The sequence below is a fragment of the Neurospora tetrasperma genome (genome assembly GCF_000213175.1).
Source record: "Neurospora tetrasperma FGSC 2508 unplaced genomic scaffold NEUTE1scaffold_1, whole genome shotgun sequence".
In the NCBI taxonomy this organism is placed as follows: domain Eukaryota; kingdom Fungi; phylum Ascomycota; class Sordariomycetes; order Sordariales; family Sordariaceae; genus Neurospora; species Neurospora tetrasperma.
The window spans coordinates 5,828,659-5,848,128 of record NW_009799099.1 but is presented as its reverse complement, the minus strand read 5'-3'; the positions used below and the strand labels follow the sequence as shown (position 1 = coordinate 5,848,128).

The 19,470-nt window shown below is 51.4% G+C and overlaps 3 protein-coding genes across 3 annotated transcripts; 2 read left to right on the top strand and 1 right to left on the bottom strand.

The window, feature by feature from the left end:
- Positions 1-48: 48 nt before the first annotated feature.
- NEUTE1DRAFT_77753 (glucose-repressible alcohol dehydrogenase transcriptional effector) lies at positions 49-2,641 on the top strand (the record flags this gene model as incomplete). Its single annotated transcript, XM_009850335.1, has 2 exons — positions 49-1,261; positions 1,317-2,641. The coding sequence occupies 2 exons, from the start codon at positions 148-150 to the stop codon at positions 2,579-2,581; spliced, it is 2,379 nt and encodes a 792-aa protein (XP_009848637.1).
- A 4,423-nt stretch (positions 2,642-7,064) lies between these two features.
- Positions 7,065-11,239, top strand: NEUTE1DRAFT_128153 (uncharacterized protein; the record flags this gene model as incomplete). Its single annotated transcript, XM_009850334.1, has 4 exons — positions 7,065-7,156; positions 7,544-7,912; positions 7,954-8,920; positions 8,957-11,239. The coding sequence occupies 4 exons, from the start codon at positions 7,065-7,067 to the stop codon at positions 11,210-11,212; spliced, it is 3,684 nt and encodes a 1,227-aa protein (XP_009848636.1).
- A 5,038-nt stretch (positions 11,240-16,277) lies between these two features.
- On the bottom strand, positions 16,278-16,609 carry NEUTE1DRAFT_28401 (uncharacterized protein; the record flags this gene model as incomplete). Its single annotated transcript, XM_009848735.1, has 2 exons — positions 16,278-16,324; positions 16,390-16,609. Coding segments are annotated over 2 exons (267 nt in total), but the record flags the coding sequence as incomplete, so codon positions are not given.
- Positions 16,610-19,470: the final 2,861 nt, after the last annotated feature.

Here is a 19,470-nt window from a genome sequence, read left to right as displayed (position 1 = left end):
CTGCTGTGCTCCATGCCAACTTTGCTTTTCCACCTCCCGACAACATCGACTACCCGAACCTGGTCGACCCAGATAGCTGTTTCACGCGCGACCCTCGCGCCCGACCCCACCACCTTCACAGGCCTGCTCGCCATTCGTCGTCGCTAGATGGCAGATGGTCACCGCTATATGCAGCAGTCCTTCTTGACCCCTCTGCCCACCCAGTTCGCCTCTAACAACCACCTCGCGACGGGACTCCTCCTGAATTCCCTGCTCAACCAGTTTATCGCCGACCCCTCCGCCGCCCAGCAGCAAGCCGCCGCCCAAGCCAACCCCGCCCACAGCTCTGCGACCCAAATTAATCGAGGCATGTACGGCCAGAACCACCCGCAGGGGCACAACCCCCGACTCAATGGCGCCGCGCCAGGCCGACAACCCAACATGCCCATGTTCTACAACCACGTACCACAGCAAGGCCATCCACACCAGGGGCACAATGCGCACCACCAGGTCCTCCAGGCCGGCCACTCGGGGCATGGCGCGAGGAACGACCTGATGAGCCATTCGACCTTCTCGAGCGGCATCATGGGCAACGCCAGCCCTTACACTACCAACAATCTCCAGAACGGCCACTCGGTCGCCGCTAGGGGCGGTCCGGCTGAGCAGCCCGCCAACGAGCATTGGCAAAAGCAAATGCGCCTAAAGGAAGAGTCGGATCGCGCACATTCTGCAATGACGGAGCAGCACCAACCTCATTACTACGCGCGGCTTAAGGCGCCCGAAAATAAGGGGATTGGAGGAGCCCTGACTGCGGGTGGCACAAACGCCTCGGGTGACTCCGAGGAGGAAGTGAGGAGAAGACCCTACCAAGTGGAAAAGAGGAATAGACGACAAGACTGGCACAATCTGGACATGAGTGGTCAGGGCCTGCGCGCTCTTTCCTCGGCGCTGTTCAGCTATGACTTCTTGGTAGAGCTCTATATTGCCTCCAATCGATTAACGTTCCTCCCCGCCGAGATTGGCAAACTGCGTCACCTCAAGATTTTAGAAGCGTCCAACAACCTACTATCCGAGCTTCCCCCGGAGATTGGCATGTGCACCAGCCTCGAGAAACTGCTTTTATTCGACAACCAAATCAGAGATCTGCCCTACGAATTGGGCTCCCTTTACAAGCTGGATATTCTTGGTATTGAAGGAAACCCAATCAACCCGGGTCTCAGGGAAGAGATCGTGGAACGTGGAACAAAGAGCTTGATCAATAGCCTACTTGAACAAGCACCAGGTGAGTACCACATTTGTAGCTCGTAACAGCTGTCAAGCTAACGCGCTTATTGCAGTTCCTCTTCCTCCCAGTCCTCGGAAACCCATCGTCGTACAAGAAGACGTATCGCCCAGTCTCGAGCGGATCAAGGTGATGACCTGGAATATCCTATGCGACAAGTTTGCGACAACCACCATGTACGGTTATACGCCTACGGGAGCGCTCTCCTGGGAATACCGAAAGGAGAGGATTCTCCAGGAAATACGGGACAGGGACGTGGACATGTTGTGTCTGCAGGAAATTGCTACGGACGTGTTCAGGGATTTCTTCAGCCCGGAGCTGGCTCAGAATGACTATAAGGGTGTGCACTGGCCACGGCCCAAGGCCAAGACAATGAACGAGAAGGATGCGGCAGCAGTTGATGGATGCGCCATCTTCTACAAGGGAAGCAAGTGGATCCTGCTCGACAAGCAGCTTATCGACTACGCCAACATTGCCATCAACCGTCCGGACATGAAGAACCAGCACGATATCTTCAACCGAGTCATGCCCAAGGACAACATCGGCATCATCTGCTTCTTCGAGAGCAGGCGCACGGGCGCGCGCGTCATTGTCGCCAACACGCATCTGGCTTGGGAGCCAACACTAGCCGACGTCAAGCTTGTCCAGACGGCTATTCTTATGGAGAATATCACCAAGTATGCCGAGAAGTATGTCCGCTGGCAACCCCTGAAGGACAAGCGCGGCATTCAGATCCCGCAATCCGTCTCTGTCGAGAGCGACATTCCAAAACCCGAAATGCCCGAGCCGGGCCCCTCGCAGGAGTACCGTTCCAACACGGACATTCCCCTCATCGTCTGCGGCGATTACAACTCGACGCAGGAATCCTCGGTTTACGAGCTTTTGTCCATGGGCCGCGTCACGCCCGAGCAATCCGATTTTGGAGGCCACCAGTACGGCAACTTTACGCGCGACGGCGTCGCCCATCCGTTTAGCATGCGGTCCGCGTACGTCCATCTCAACGGCACGCCCGACGAGCTGTCCTTCACCAACTACGTGCCCGGATTCCAGGAAGTCATTGATTATATTTGGTACTCGACCAACACGCTCGAAGTGGTGGAGTTGCTTGGCCCTCCCGATCAGAACCATCTCAAGAGGGTGCCGGGTTTCCCTAATTACCATTTCCCCGCGGATCATATCCAGATTATGGCCGAGTTTGTGATTAAGCAAAGGAAGGGCGAGAAGGTCAAGGTTCTTCATGGTGGCAGTGGCGGATCTGGTCAGCAGCAGCAGCAGCAGCAACTGGAAGGTGGACAGGATTTTGGATCTGGTTCCAAGTAGCAAGCTGGATGATGGGTGTAGTGTGGAAGGAATGGAATGGACAAAGGAGTGATTTATTTTGTGCTTGGAGGCTGTGTTGTGTAAATGTGATGTGGATGATACGTACGTACGATAGAGGAAGAGATGGATGGATGGAGTTGGGAGGAAGTGGCAAGAAGAAAGTAGGTTTGGTTTGGTTTGGTTTGGTTTGGTTTTTGCAAGTGGAGACTTGACTTACTTCGGAGCAATGAATGAACTTTCTTGTGATGTTTGTTTCAGTCCAGTTTTCAAGTTCAGTGTTGAGTTCATACCGACAGGGCGAACGGTTGTCAAAGTCTATCTTATAGTTTGGAGCGGTACTACGTAGTTTTGGTAGCGGTTGTTCTTTTTGTTTTGTCTCACTCGCTTTTTTCGACGCTTCCTTCTTCTTTCCTTTTTCGTTGTTTTTGTGTATGGTGGGTGGGTATTTGTGGAAGGGTAGTTTCTTTTTTTTTTTTTTTTAAGTTACGCATCTTGGACTCGCGTAGGTGAGAAGCATAAACCATTTTCTTGGTAGAAAGTACCTACAGGTAGAAGGGGGACGAAGTTACTAGACCAGGTCTTGGGTTTTACTATGTAGACACTTTCCGGGGATTTGGAAGGTGGCGGCGATATACTCGGTGTTCTGGTGGTTGATTTCACTGCTGCTTCAAGATGATTGATTACCTAGCGAAGAGTTCCATTTGTACCTATCTTCACGCGCCATGTTTTGCTCGGCCTGCATTATGTTGTTGCTCGTTTTGGGTATCTCGACGTTTTGATGAGTTATTGCTACCTATTAATTACTAGGTTCTACCAGATTTTGTCCCATCTTTACTTCCACCAAGATCTATTATCCTTCCTCAACAATCAAGTGTTCTTCGCTAAACCTCTTGATAAACCCTCCATGACATCGACTTCAATCATGAACTAGTATGTCTAACGACAGCAAATTCCTTGCCGAAAGTCTTTTCCACCTACACGTATAGGTACCTACCTCTAGTGAAGCTGGTTCCAAGTATATGCGTCCATCATATGTTTGCTTCTAATAATTCACTGGGCAGTATGGTAACTGGAAACATTCAGAATCCTGGGCTAAGACCCACGTCAGTCTGTTTGCCCCGAATATAAGCCGAAAGGCTCGAAACGAGCGTTTCAACTTCTTGACTTGACGCGTCATCGTTTGCTGTGGAGGCACAGGCAACCGGGCGATCCAGGCGATTCAGGGCGGCAGGCATACATATGAGAACGTCTGAAAGGTTGCCTAGGTAGGGTAGGGAGGTGGAAGGCATAGGTCAGTATCTACCGGTACTTTCTTTCGCACTTCGTCTTTGCACACTTCAAGTCAGTCAGTTTAGTGCCTGAACTGTGTACGTACGTATCCAACCGGGAGCGGTACCCGTGCAGCTGACGGCCGATAATAAATATATTCGCAGTATGGCATGACATGACATGACATGAACCACATCAATGTCAGTGGCCACTATCATGAAAAATTTACTATGCTGATTGAATCCATCGTCAGATCGGTTCTTCATCAATCTTTAACTAAACTAAGTCGTGCAGTCACCGTATGAACCAATCTCGCTGGCTCGTCTGGAGCAACTAAACCGGGCAGGTACAACTAGGTAACTTGTTGCCCGTGTGACCCGCCCCTCACTAGGTACCTGGTCATCAGGCTGCTACTATTGTACCTATCTTCTGAATTTAATCGTCAGGCAAGTACCTTAGGTAAGTGACTTTCAAGTGCTTCGAGGCAGCAGCCGCGCACTCGTGATTGGTACCTAAGTAGGTAGGTAGTCACCCCTCTTCGTACCTTCCTTCCTTCCCTCAAAGAAGAACCCAAAAAGAATCGCGGGGTAGCTTGACGGGAGGCTAAGTAGGCCTGGATTGGAGCTGTCGGTATGGAAGACCGAGTACGCGTATCTGGAACGAACTGAAGGATATAGGTAAGTACCTCTAGGCAAAATACCTAGTATCTGCAATATTAGAGCTAGGTATACCTACTACATCGATCAGGTATGTATGACTGGTATGGTATATAATTGGCAGCAACCTGTGCGATGACTGGGACGGATAAGTCTGATGATTGCGGAGGGGTTTGTTTCATGGCTCCGTTGAAGCTGTGATAGGGTAACCGTAAAAAGTTCAGAGAAGGGTGTGTTGGGTGATGTTGGTAGGGACGGTGGGACTGGTGATGTCGTGATGACCTACCTAAATGGTGAGTATATGGGAGGGAGGGGTGTCATTCGGTCGGTCGGTATGGGATCCGAATGACTGCCGGTCAGCTTTGGGGATGAAAAAGACGGGAAATTGACCATGACCATTTTCATCATGAGGCAGAACAAAATCGACAATATTCTAGTCAAGCCCCTGATAGATATTACCACAGCACATGATGCTTCATCCGGCTACCGGCTCATGCCAAAGCATGCCATCGCCCATCGGGGTGGGTGTCGCGTGTTATTGAAAAACTCCACACCCCATCCAGGGCCGTCCAGGGCTCACAGGGTTAATGCCAGCAGTCGCAGTATTTCGTAAACCCTTTAAAGCTTATAACTAGATCTTGGTGAAACGCCGCCGCCGGCTTATGCTCCGGACAAAGAAAAGCTGATATGATGCCTGGATGATATTGATCTGTCGACAAGGTGCGGACGAATATACTCCCTGTACGTAGAAGAAAACCGTCAGTCATGATACACCGGGTATCAATCGATTAGATCGAGATCCGTCTTCATATCATAACCATTGTGTTTTCCTTGGAACCACGGAGTTGACAGGGTGCAAGATGTGGATAGTGGAAGAAAAGTCAAATACAGGGGCAGAGAAGAAATGAGATGAGCGATGAAAAAGACAAGAGTTGCTTCTTTTCCTTTTGACCAATGGGAAGGCTTTGCTGCGGGAGCAAATGCCGGCAGCAAGATCTTCTGCGGTGGTCTTTGAGGTGCTTTTACCTTTTTACCCCTAGTTCATTCAATGCTATAGGCAGACTGGGTGGTATTATGGTCAGTTTTGGCGAGTTGGAGGGTGTAGAAGGTGGTATCAGTGGTCGAGAGTGATATAAAGCCCTTGTCTTTTGTGGGCGGAGCCAAGACTCAAGATGGCAGGACGTTGTGTCTCTTTGCCATCTGAGATGCTAGGGGGGAGAAAATGGTGGTGGGGGGTTACGACTTTTGTTAGGTAGCTCAACTCCAAGCCAAAAAGGGCTGGCGATATCGGAATCTTTGAAACGGAGACAAACAAGCCTAGAGGTATGATACCTAGGTAACGAGAATCTCAAGTAAACGCAGACAAGCCAGCAAACAACCAGTCCACTTGCAAACAGAACGGCAAGACAACAATTAAACAATGGAAGGGAGACTGAAATGACCGGGCGTGTAGTTGCAGCGCTAAATTGTGAAAAGGGACCGGGTTAAACTTGCACACTGTGCCGCAGCCGCATTTTCTGTAGCATTTAGTGTAGTCAAGAACGTTGCCAAGGAGGCATCATCGACAAGGAGTGAGATCGGGACATCGGGGGGAAAGGAGGGATGGATGGGATGCGGCTGCGACTGGAGCGGGTGCGGCGGGTTGGTGAGCCAGCCAGAGCCAGTTCCCTTGTTCCAATCCGTCGGTTGGTTCGCTGTCAAGCTTTGAGGATTCCGTCGCTTATGGTTGGGCAGCTTGCTGATGCTTCCTTCCCCGCCTTCTTGATGCTGATGTCTGATGTTGGGTCGGTCTGATGGGATCGGAGACGGGATATGTTGGCAATCATGATGTTACCCGCTGTCCGCTGTTCGCTGCTGGTCGGAAAGGGGGTTGGAAGTCGTTGACGTTGACGTCTTTGCAGTTTGATCCTTGACAAACGTCGGCAGAAAGGTGGGTTGACGTCTGCATGTGAAGATGGGGGATTTGCGGGCATGTCGGTGCAGGCAGGTGTCTTCTGTCGTTTCGTCTCTTGCACTCAATCGATATCGACAATGTTGGATGTTGAATTCTGTACAACAAAGACTGGAGGCTGTTGGGACTTTGGATGGAAGGGTTCAACAACATGACAGATTCTGGTGGCGGCTGACGAACATCACATCATCCGTCTGCACACTGCAATTGCCATGCTGCGCCTGTTTCATGTTGAATGGGAGAAAAGTGAGACGGGCTCAGAAATGCGGATATCCGTTGCAGATCGTATTCAAAGAAAGAGTTGAAGGGATAGTGAAGACCTAACTGAAGAGTCGTGCTCTTTACCTATCAATTCCTTCCATCTCAACTCCCGTCTATAATACCTCTACATATTGTACCTGGTGAGTTGGTGTAGAAGACTCCGAGATGTTGTCCGGGCGCCTCAGCGACAACCAAACTCCGCTCACAGTGTCAGATTGGCGGGGCTTCAGCTGAGGTTGAGATTAACCCACTCACGTACTGCCGCGTACCTTGCATCGCAAAACGTGTTCAATTGTGAGAGACAAAGACTTGATGGTACCTTTCAGTTCCCACCTCAGCAAAAGACATGGTTCCCCGTGGCTTCTTTGGGGGCACACGACTTCCCCACCGCCCGGCATCCACGGCTAGGTTCCACCAGAGAAAGAGCGTTGTGAGCCTGTGAGCCAAGCAAACACTGAGTGACTGACTTCTTCCTTCCCACACTGTCCTCGGTGGGTGCGGACAACTTTGAAGTGGAAGTTCACGTTCCCTCTGTGGACCACTGCACTGTGGCCTGCCCGGACCTGCCATTCTGGAGAAAAGGCCCTTGTTTCCTGTCCACTGCTTGGTTCCCTTCCTTGCCTGCCACCCCAGTCGGGTCCCGTCTTGACAGTTCCTTCGCCTTGTGCCGCCCGTGTCTGTGTCTGGTCCGTTGAAAACCTCTGTTCTCCAAGATCCAAAAATCCGCTTTTCTCCTGGAATCCCACCTTGGCCGGCGCCAGCTTGCTTAAGAGAGAACATTGTATCGACCATACCTATCTACAGTAAAGACTTGATATTCGATAGACACTTTGCGCTCGCCGTCGCCCGCCACCCGGCTAGCTCCGCCCACCCTCGAAAATTCAAAGAAAAAGAGCCAGCCGACACCAGACTTGGTTCCCCAAAAGACCATCTTCCCGATGGGCAAATCAGACCAGAGCATATAGCGATTCCGCCCACCACACACTGCGGTCCACCTTTATGCCCTTCCCGCACCATCTCGAGTTCCATCTGTCTTCCTGGCCTTGGCGACCGCTCCCTCACAGCAGGCCGCCACGCCAGTCTGACGAGGGAGGCTCAGGCACGACCACGAGCTAGTCGTCCGGCGAGAGAGAGAACCCCTTCGGTCCCGACCTTGACCACGACCACCACGTCGACATTTCCAGTCCCCGACCGGTATCCCGGCTGGCTCAGAACACGCTTCTGAGTCGGCATAGGCGTATGCCTCGCGTGTCCCAATCCGCAAAGCGACAGCAGGGTGCGAACAACCAGCGCGACACAAGACATGAAGGTGGCCTTGTAGGCCCGGGCAAGCGCATTCCCAAGCATCAAAGAAGTCACCAGCAGCTCGCCGCCCTCGATCAACGCCCTACTGCTGCTGTCGTCGATAATGCTGTCCCCACCGCAACCGCCCCCCAACAAAATAACAACAACACGACTGCTGCCAATGCTTTCCCCGCCCAGCCCGACGACAACAATACCACCACCATGGCCGCCGAGTCTCTGCGCCGCGGCTCCCTGGGCGGCGCCTACTCCGAGTCAGAGTCCGCCGAGTCGCTCGCCTTTCCGCCCCTGCAGTCTTCCCACGAGGAAAACCACCGTCAGATCAACGTGAACGATGCCAAGAACACAAACGTTCACCGTGACCCCGGTCCCGTCGAATATGCCCTGACCGTACTCAAGTCCTGCCCGATCTACGATACCATCGCCATCCTCATCATCCTGATGCAGTTGTCTCCAGCTTTCCTCGCCATTGTCTACATGCTCTTCACCCTCTTGACCTTTGTCCCTCCTGTTACCACTAGTTCCGGGCTGACCATTGCCGACATTTTTGATGGGAACCAGGGCACACCCTCGCTCACGACGCTGGTCTGTATGGACGTGGCTGTGTTGGGCATATGGCTGTTCCTATGGGCTCCTATGCAGCAGTTCATATTGGATTTAGCCCAGGTTGTCATATCCCTTACCCTCGGAGGAGGCGGAAGCTCAAGGACTAGCACGTCAAACAGCATCTTCCTCTGCGTCGCCATCATTACGGCTTCCCAATGGACGAGACAGGCTAGGTGGAATGGTCTCACCCATCTGAGTACCCTCTTTGGCACGAATCGCTTCTTTCCAACCAGTCATGGTGATCCTATCGAACACACCGTACGCGCTTTCGAGAAAAAGGGTCCACATGGCTGGGTTAGAAGCGTTTTGGCTATACATATTCTTACACAGGGACTGGTGCGGTACATTCGAGAGTGGTATTTACGCAGGGAACGACGAGATTTGCAGTCACAGAGTCAACTGGATCCGGAGGCGGGCAAGACGGTGTCGTTTTCAGATAGCTGCTCCGACGCGGCGCTGATGGCAGCCGATAGCGACGCCCATCTGCAAACAAGTACGGGTACTGTTTCGAACAAGAAGCGACGAAAGCAGAGCGCCCAAGTGAGGATACGACAGCCTCTCTGGGCCGCCCTGGCTAGCACCAAAATTGTCATGGTGAAGGAGTATGAGCTTTCCCATGCGGCTTCCGAATCAGCTGGTAGCAACGCTACGGATATCCACAACTTGGGGAACGCGCCGTTTAATACACAGCCGGAACAGATTTGGATTTGTTACATTGGGAGCGACGAAGTCTGCTTCAACACCAGTTACTTTCCCGACTTTCCTGATGACGAAACCGTTGACGAGGCTGGAACCCCTGGCGTCAGCATCGCCAAACCCTTTTATGTCCGAGTCAACAACGCGAAATGGCAACCGACACGCATCATTCCTATTGAAGGCACCGAAGAAGACAAGCACCAAGGCACCCGCTGGACAGGCGACATCTATGGACTTACCCCCTTATCCAACTATGCATGCGAATTTGTCAGCACTCGAACCGACCAGGTTATCTACAAGGCCAATGTCAGGACCGTCCAGGCTAAGAGTAGGGATCCCGAGGCACCCGCAAAGGCAGCACCTACTAACCAGCGCGTTGATAACGTTCGCCACGACTCTCCGGTTACCACCCTGAGGGCTTCGATTGCGGCTGCCGAGATCAAGCTGGCTGACGAAAAGGCCCGACTCAAGACTGCGCGCAAGGAAAACAACCGTAGAGTGAACGCTGCCAAGAAGGAGATTGAGAAACTCACGGCAGCTGTCCAGTCCGCGGGAGGTGATGATGACAAGCTCAAGCAAAAAGTGGCCCAGAACAAGATCCAGGAGAAGCGAGCCGAGGAGGCCATCGCGCAGCTGGAAGCCGAACTCAAGGAGCTTGAATCCATCCCCGAGGAACTACTTGCGGAATATCGCTCCAAACAGAGCACTTGGAAGTCTGAAAAGGGTCGCTATGAGGAAGCTCGCTCTGCATTCAAGAGCTTCAAAGCCACGCTCGAGTCCGAGGTCAAGGTCCTTAAAGATGAGCAAACCAGCCTGCAAGCCAAGCACAAGAAGATTGAATCCCGCATCAACAAGGTCAAGGAAGAGCACAAGCGCATAACGGATGCCAATGCTCAGGGCCTTGGTGAAGCTGAACGCCGGCGCCAGAACCGCGCCACCCTCGAAGCAGACATTGCCACGGCCGAGAGGCATCTCACTGATCGTATCAATTCCGTTAAAAGCATGAACATGGCGAAGCAGGCACAGATCACCGACCTGAGCAACCAGATTCACGCGTATCTGTCTAGTGTGCAGGAGGATATGGCGTACAGCCATGCGGCGGCTGTTGCTGGCGGTCAGTATCCGCAAGCAAATAATGCTAGCACTGGCTGGGGATTGCCTCCTGTTGGTCCTACCGCCGCTGCAGCAGCTGGTAATAGCACCTTTGCCCATTCGCCGGCTCAGACTCTGTGGCCCGCAGCCACTGCCGCGGCACCTGGTTCCTCGTCTCTAGGACCCCAGACTGGCTCAGCAGCTCTTCTTCCCCCGCCGCCGATCGGAGGACCCTTCAGCAATCCCCTTCAGCCGCAACAGCATTCTCAGCAACCGGCTATCGGCACTCCGGCTCAGCAACGCAGGGCAAGAGGCAGATCCTCGTCGATGCTTAGTGACATCTCAGGATTTACCGAGTCCACAGATGAAGATGAGCGTGAGAGACTCGAACGCGAAAGACTTGCACTAAGACATGGTCAGAATCATCAACATCAGCACAGCAACCCGAACACCATCTTCGGCACCCCGGGCTCGATGCGCGGAGCACCGCCCGGTTTTGGCTTCCCAACTCGTCAGCAGCGACTCGCCGGCAACAATGGAACCTTTGGTCCCATCGGCGGTGGCTCGACCTCGGGCTCCAACGGATTCACCAGTGGTACTGCCCTGGGATCCGGCTCTGGCTCCGGCTCGGGTTCCGGGTCTGCCGTTGTCTCTGTTGGCTCGGGATCTGTTTCAGGTTCAGCGTTGGGTTCTGGTGTTGACTCTGGTCGTAGCAGCGTCAGGTCCGCCGGAGACAGTGCTGGTAGTGCTAGTGCTGGAGGAAGCTCCAAAGATCCTGGTAGCCCTAGCGATCGTTGAGCTTTCCTTCAGTCTGCTGTGCTTGGCCTGCATGCCCTGCCTGTCTGTTGCGCCTGTTTCGCCTGCCTGTTCGTTCTGCTTGTGCTTGTTTGAGTGCTGTCTGCTGGTCTGTTTGATCAGTGTCTTCCGTTCGTTCGTGTCTCTGATGGATCGCTGCTGGGATGATTGCTAAGCTGGTGCGCTTGACCGCCTGAGTGTCGTGGCTGAACTCATACCGGCGATGTGGTGGATGTGCCTAAAGGGATGTCACTTGTCGGCCGTGGAAACTTGATGTGGCTTGTCGTGGATCCTCGTTGTGGACGATGTGGGCTTTATCTGGCTGGCCTAATGTGTTGACGGCACTTGAGCCGGGAAAAGATGTACCTAGCGTAGTATGATAATCCGAGCGGACCAGTCCTTGTTTGTTTTTCTCTTCATCTTCATCGATCCTCCCAAGTGATTCTGTTCTGCCCCCGCGGTCCGATCTTGAACTAATTGTCGTGTAGTGGCTGAATGCTAGAAACCGAGCAGAAGTTGTGTAACTCAATTGCAAGGGATACACCGCAGAACGGGGAGCGCCCTTTTATACCTTCACAAGACTGCCCGATCATTGGCCTTTGTCCCACTCCTCAAATACAACCGTCTTTCCACTTCTTTGACATGCTCCGATTATCTACACTATGTGCTGGGTTCCATTCCAGGCAGCTCCGTGCCAATGTGCCAATGTCCAACATCCCAGGGTGCCATGATTCGGCTCTGTTTGTCGTACGGGTACTGATACCGAAGATGCTTGCTTGCTTTAGATCGGAGTTCCGCCCGTTCCAGTCCTGTCACTGAACAAGCTTGCAAGGCAACCAACTCCTTGAGATTTTTTGTGGTGACGATATATGAAAACATATTCTTTTGAGTTGCCAGGCCAGGCCAGGCCTTCCATTGACCTCTCAAACCGTTGATCTGCTAGTGACGAGAGACTTCCATCCCGCTTCATCTCTCTCTACTCGCAACGTAAGGGATGGAATATTTGCCTTTGTTGACCGAGTGTACCTACCCAGCTAAGCCTAGAACAATAAGAATAGGTAGGTAGGTAACGGGAGGAAAGGCCTTGTTACTATAATAGGCCATAGTAGGTAGGTAGTTTTCTTGGCTTTCTCTCTCTACACCGCATCGGCCAAAGGACATATTTTTTCGTCTTCTTCTTTTTCTTCGCTGCATATACTACCTACCTACTCTCATTGAACAGATAAGGTTTAGACATGTTGCCAGTTTTCCCATCCAACATGAATCCTTTCATCCAGTGTTAGTTTAGTCCCTCTTCTCGATTTTTCGCTTTACTCGTACTCTGTCTGCGTGATCTTCCCGAAGGAACCCCCCGTATCTTTGTCTCTTGCGTGCGCGCTCATCGTCATACGCAGACACATTTCCATCGCTCAGTCTTGGCGGCTATCTCCCCTTTTGCCAAGCGTGTGTCAGAGAGTTCAATTTGCATCCAAACATCTCATCTCGCCGTCCGGTGTTCGTAAACTGTTATCAAATCCTCAACGGTCAACACCTCATGCATACCTCTACTTTTAGAGCCGCATTAAACCCGACCACATAGCCGGTTAATGAATGCACATTGCCTGCCGCTAGGTACCTTGCCTAAAAGTACTTTCCGTCTCTTGTGTGCGGTGTGGTGTACTTTCCTGTCCATTCAGCACTGCATGCTCCTTCCCCTACATAGTACTGTATCCTGGGCACCTCCTCCATTCCTGCGAGGAATTTGTGTCCCGCACCCATCTTGGCGGTACGTAGACTTCACCGTTGAATTTACATAATCAAGTATGTAGGGTAGTATCTTCTCCTTTTCCTTCCGTTCACCTTTCTGTCTTTTGTACTGAATACTGTATACACTACTGCACGCCCCTATATATTTTGGCGTTAGAGTACAACGTTCCCCCTTTTCTATCCATATCTCTACTTCCCGTCTGGCGCTTGTTATGCATCGAATCGAAGCGCGTTCGATTTACTTACCCCCTTGGGGAATGCTTCTGTTGCGAAATGTGACATCACGTTGCGCAATTGGTGTGGTTCTGGAAATTAATGCGTTGCAGCTGGATGGTTGAGAATTGATGGTGGTAATAGCCGGAAGAGGACCGGGGTTTTAAGGTTTCTATTGATTTTACTTTCGATGGTCTGATTTACGCTTGCGGGTATGCCTACCTAGAGATACCTAACTGAAAGTGGAGTCCTTTCTTTGCTGAACGATGATCTGGTCTGCAAAATCTTTCTTGGAACGGCGGCTCTCAACGGGTCAATTGCATTTTCCATTTGTGTCTGCAAGTCTGCATGCACATGGATGGGCATACATACCTAATTATGTAATAAAACTCATTGCAACGGGGGACGTATCGATTCCCAAAACATCAAAACTTTGGTTCCCCAATGACCTTCTTTCATGTCTGGTCTATGTTCCCCAGAAACGCCACAAGCCACATCTGTCCAATTGTCTCAATCATCTCCCAATCCTAATTCGATTTTCATTCCAGTGAATGCATACGATTCCCCAGTCCGTCTTCATATGCTTTTTCCTTTGTTCCCCAAGAGTAAATGTTTCAAAACGCCACCTCACCCGAGGCTGAATCCTGAAAAACACCAGTCCTAAAATAGTTCCCTGCATTCGTGTCCCGTCGGTCCCGCCAAGCCGACATATGCGGCGCAAAATGCTGGGAAAGCCGTGTGTACACTATGCCACGCAGACAATCGACTCGGTGCTCGTCGGTGGCGTTGGACGAATTTGGTGGGACTGATCGACATGTCCACATCTCCAGGTAGGACAACTAAACATGTCTTTGTTCCCCTCTGCCGGGTTGTTGAGCTTACGACGACACTTCTTCGGGTCGGACTGGAGTTTTGCGGTAGATTTGCGTAACAGGTGAAGCTTATATTCAGTTGGTAATGGAGAATGTCGTACAGCTTTTTCTCCGAGTTGTAGGAGGGCCACTCAGCCTCAATCCACTCACCAACAGTATTCTAATGTTGCCATTTTGTTGGTCTCTCGCAACTTACTTTTCGTTCCACCTGCTCTTCTCCTTTTTTTTTCTTTATCCTACATAGTATGTGTCTCTTCTAACTATGGTATAACTCTGTTCAGTTGTCTTTGATTACGTACATCTAAAGTATACTGTGCTCATTGTGCAAAACCAAAACGCCTCGCCGCGAACATCTCACCAACCACAACCCATTCTGCCACCTGCCCCATTAGGTAAACCCCGAGCCAATCAATACAATACCACTTCGTAAATTCTACATGCACTGTATGTATGCACTATTCACTGGGCCAACCTTAACGATCCCCGATGCATCTTGCAACGCACAGTATACCTAAGTAAGTAGAGTACGATTACATTTAGGTAGGTACACTGGCAGTACCTGTACATAACGACCAGAGAAATCGGTCTACCAAGATCCAAAGATCCACGATTGATGCAGCCGTTCAGAGGTAACCCACCCAAAATTTACCTGTACCCGAGAAAAAAAAAAAAAGAACCAAGGTGGCTGAGTCTTTTTGACATAGTACAGGTACTAAATGTTGCAACTGCTTCCACTTCGCTTGCTCGCTCTGGTCTGGTCTGGTCACTCACGTTACCTCAACTGACATACCTACCTATGTAACTCTCTATGTACTTCCTGCTCTTTCGTTCTCGTCTTGGGCAGTTCAAGTCATTTATCTCCTCCGTTCGCAATCCCAAGGAAAAACCTTGAAAACAAATCGCTTGTTGAACAACCAAGCGACGTTAAGAAATCCGTACTCTCTCAAATCGATGGCAGGCATGCTTCAGTTCCAGTTCCAGTTCCAGTTCCAGTTCCAGTCTGGATTTCATGACCAATTTTTTTGCTTTTGTCTGCCACCTGTACATACAGTAATTGCCACCTGCCAATGAAGTACAGCTGTACACAGTATACATTCTCCTCATGCAGCATCGATGAATCCATCGGCCGACCGAACATCGATGCATGCCTGACCTTGCCATGCACTGCTGGCTGCACTGGCTGCTGAACATGGACCCGACGGACAGGGGGCGGAGGAAAAAAAGAAAAAGGGAAAAGGCGGCATTGAGCCGCAGACACTGCACGCAGACGCCGTAGAAGCGCAGACAGACAGATTGGATGGCAGGGATGGATGGATAGATGGATCCATTTTTTGGAAGTGAAAGGAAGGAAGGAAGGATCACGGCTCGGACGGACCTGGGGTGGGTGTTTGAAGCTGAGAGAAATGAGAAATGAGGCAGACATGACATCGGTGGTTAAACCGAGTCCGTACTTGACTTTTGAAAGGGCGCTATTGAGACTCACGTTTTTCTGGGGTCATTTGAAACGCTCTTGAGGCGCTTGTGCGCTTGTGCGCTTGTTTATGATTCCTGGAAATTGTTTCTGTGTTTCAACGATAAATGCTCGACGAGTGATCGGGATTCTGCACTGCTAATTTGAACTTTTTTTTGAGTTGAGAGGTATTTTTCGGCGAACAAGTTGCACTTAGCAATGTTTCCGTGTGATTGTGATTTATTCACCGGTCCAGTAGTTCACAGTCACATTTCGAACAGAAAGTTCCGGCACAAAATTCATTTGTACCTAGTTGTACACTTAAAAACTTTCATACAACATTTCTTTGTCGTCGTAAAGGTATCATCCAAGCAACCACCACACGCACCTTCCATTCCCATCCAGCTTCACTTTGTTTTCTTTTCCAACCATCGTAATTACTTCCACCACACCACACAATTACCACCCATCATAGACTGATAATTTAGAAAGCAGCAAGGGCAGCGAGGGCAGCGACACCGAAGCTGCCAATGTAACCGGCAGAGGCGGCGCCGGCATTGACGGGGCTGGAAGAGGCAGGGGGGGCCATCGAGACGGTGCCGTTGCTGCTGCTGGAGGGAGAGGGAGCGGCAGAGACGGTAGAGGTGGGAGCGGTAGCGGTGGCGATGGCGGAGGTGGTAACAGTGGTGGCAACGACAGTGGAAGTGGGAGCGGTAGCGGTGGCGATGGCGGAGGTGGTGGTGGTGGCAGCGCCAGCAGAGCTGGAAGAAGCAGCGTCAGAGCCGCCGGCGAGGACCTCCTGGCAGAACTTCTCGGTGGCAGGGAGAACGTCGTCTGAAAGGGGAAATCCCATGTTAGTATAAGTGAATCCAAGAAAGATGTAGAAGGTGAAAACATACTCAGAGCAACGGTGGCACCGCACTTGGAAATGACGCAGGAGGTGGCAGTGCTGACGAGAGAGTCCTTGTTCTCGCAGATGCACTTGTAGTCGGTCTTGGAAGTGCAGACCTTGGTGGCAGCGTCATCAACGCAGGGAAGGGCGCACGAGGGGATGACAGAGATGTCCTGGGCGGAGGCAATGGCCACGAAGGCGGCAAGGGCGACAGCGGAGTACTTCATTTTGAATTAGGGTTGTTGTAGTAAAGTTGTTATTAGGTGTAATAGGTTGTTGGGCTGAACGAAAGTCGGCTGGAGGCTGGATATACAGAAGCGACTGTGTGTATCTTGGTGGTGGAGAGACAAAAGAAGGGAAAGAAGGTGCAGGTGGGGAGGATGACGCCCCTTTTATGTTGAAGGAAGGTTGTGTGTGTCAAAGAACGGCACCGAACCAGCTTCCTTCCTTGCCTCCCATGGCTTCCAAGACCCAAGCCAAGGCCCTAGAAAGGAGGGTGGTAAAAGACGGGGGTGGCTGGCAGCCCGACGGTAGCATCCCACCCGGGCCCACCGAATGCTACACAGTAGTGTCTTCTCGGTAGAGGTGGTATTCACACATTCCACGCCTCGCACTTTTTGACGTGCACACGGCGTACCGCAAAGACTCGGGCCATTGATTTTCAACTTTCCTCGAAATCAGGCATCATCAGACATACATACTCCAATTCTGTACATTTTATGCACGCAAAGAATAATAGGGGAGCCATGTTGCCACCCCGGAGCATTGTGAGTTTGATTCTTCTAGTATCCTGCCCTTTCCACCTTTTCCTTTTTTTTTAAGGGCGCTGGAGGGTAGGGACATTCAAAATCATCGTCTTGCATATAATTTCTGGCGGGCATGAATGTTGCAGTCTGCTTACAGACTACATATGCGTAATTTCCAGGAAAGTTGAAAATCAATGGCCCGAGTCTTTGCGGTACACTAGAACCCCGAGTGTCGTCCTCGTTGCGTTGTGGGGGAGGGACTAGGAAAATCCGCTTGACAGCAGGCACCCTGGATTGGAGGCCATAGTTCCACTGGGCTACAGATGCTCCCATGAATGGCTGGATCAAGCAAAATGGAGTCGATAAATGCCATGTCCCTGGCTCGTGTTGCGGAGCACTTGCCCTACATCGGCCATTTCGGCCGGGCAAATTGCGGCGGCGGAAGGACGGAACAGCAGACAGGCAGGACCTGCCAGGAACTGGACAAGGACCGGACGAACTGCTGGTTGCAGTCCTGGACCGGCGTGGCCAGCGTGGACTGGTTCGCCCGCAGATGGAGGAATGGCACCAGGTGCTCCTTGCGAATTAACATGTAGCAATTTCAGATGCACGGACAACGGCAACAAGGGGGATTGTAACCATGTCGTCCTTTTATCCTCGCCGTTTGATCCAATGAGGATTGATCTCCAGACGATTGACATATGCGATTGTGTTGGAATTCATCACATTTTGCATCCATTCAGGGCTAATTTGGCCTGGGGATGGACGGAAGAGCTGACAAAAGGTCGCGGGCGGGAAGATGGAAAATCTGGGGAAAGTGGATGAATGCATATGATTGTCACTGTCAGCCTCGGCATCGTGGAGCAGGTTGTGGATGGTTTCACAGGGGGGAGGCCTGTCCAAGGCGACACACACACACAGACACACAGCCGGCACCAGCCCTGAGAGGCCTGGCCGACCAGCCGTGGAATTATGACACCCTTTTCCGTGCATGATGACACAGGCAATAATATCTCCGACCACGTACCTGGAGTTTCACATGGGAGATGGTGACGGTGGTTTCGGGATACACCAGAAGCGTGCAAGATTTGAGACTTGTCAAGTTCAAGTGCATTTCCCATTGTCTCACCACCCGAGATAACGAGGGCTGTCAAGGTTCACTTACCCATGAGCAAAATGGATCCCCTTGAAGATTCAAAGTGGATTGAAGGGTCGGGTGTCCACCTTGTCGGATTTCCTGAATTCCTGGTGAATATCATGATGTAGCGGCCACCACGACGACGATCAACAGAAAATCGTTGGGAAATCGGCAAGCGAAACGGCAACACAGCACTTGCTACCTGCTGTCCCGACATTAACCTATGCCGTGTATTACGTAGTGTAGAGGCTTGATACAAATTGATATACCTTTCTTGAAGAGGGCAACATGGCGGTTGAGCGGTATAAATGTATGCGCCAACAAGGGGAAACTGTGACTTTTGGGGTTCCACACCACCAAAACCGCTGACCTACATAAAGCCGAGGACGAGAACCCCCATCTAAAATAGCAACCGAAGCTAGACAAAGGTCGTCGCGATCTCGTTTGTGAGTTCGGAAATTGAACTGCAACCCACGACTTGACTGATGACTCTGTTGCGACGACTCGGCGACCAAGACATAGTATCCAACTGCAAATGGACTCTGGATTTAGCACAAAGGAGAAATTGTCATGCGAATCCGGAGTTTACCTCTCGATGGCGATTGGTTGCCAGAGGCCGGTTGTAGCCAGATGCGAGATTCCTTCGACCGGCGACGTCACCCTGTACATAAACATTGGTGTAGTATACCTTCGTACCGGGGCTGTGGACAATCAAGTGTGGCTCGTGTCGGCTGTTGATCAGGGAGGGTGTGATTGTTCCTGGTGTGGTGTGTGCGAATAATTGATGTCTTCTCCAGAGGTATTTCATGTCCTCCTCCTCTGGTCCTTCTTTCAAGCTTGGTGGCAGCAGGGTCGCCCGCATTCACGGTATCGGGCCACATCTTCAACATTGTGCCCTGACTTGATCCCAGAAAAAGAAGCGTGATCTGCCCGTTGCTGCAGCTTTGGAGTGTTTCGTCTTTGGGAGAGGATGATGAATTGCTGCTCGAACTGAGCTGTGGTTTGCCAGCGGGAAGTCAGTGGTCCATGGCGACAAAACAGGGCCAGAAACCCAGGTGTGAGTGGACCGGCTTGGCGTAATGCGGGGGAATCTTGGCGTAGATCATTGGTCAACTTGCCTCAAGGCCAGGAAATGCATATCCCGGGGCGTATTTCTACACCACGCTACGGAGGAAACAAGGACAAAACAAAAAGTGACCAAGTG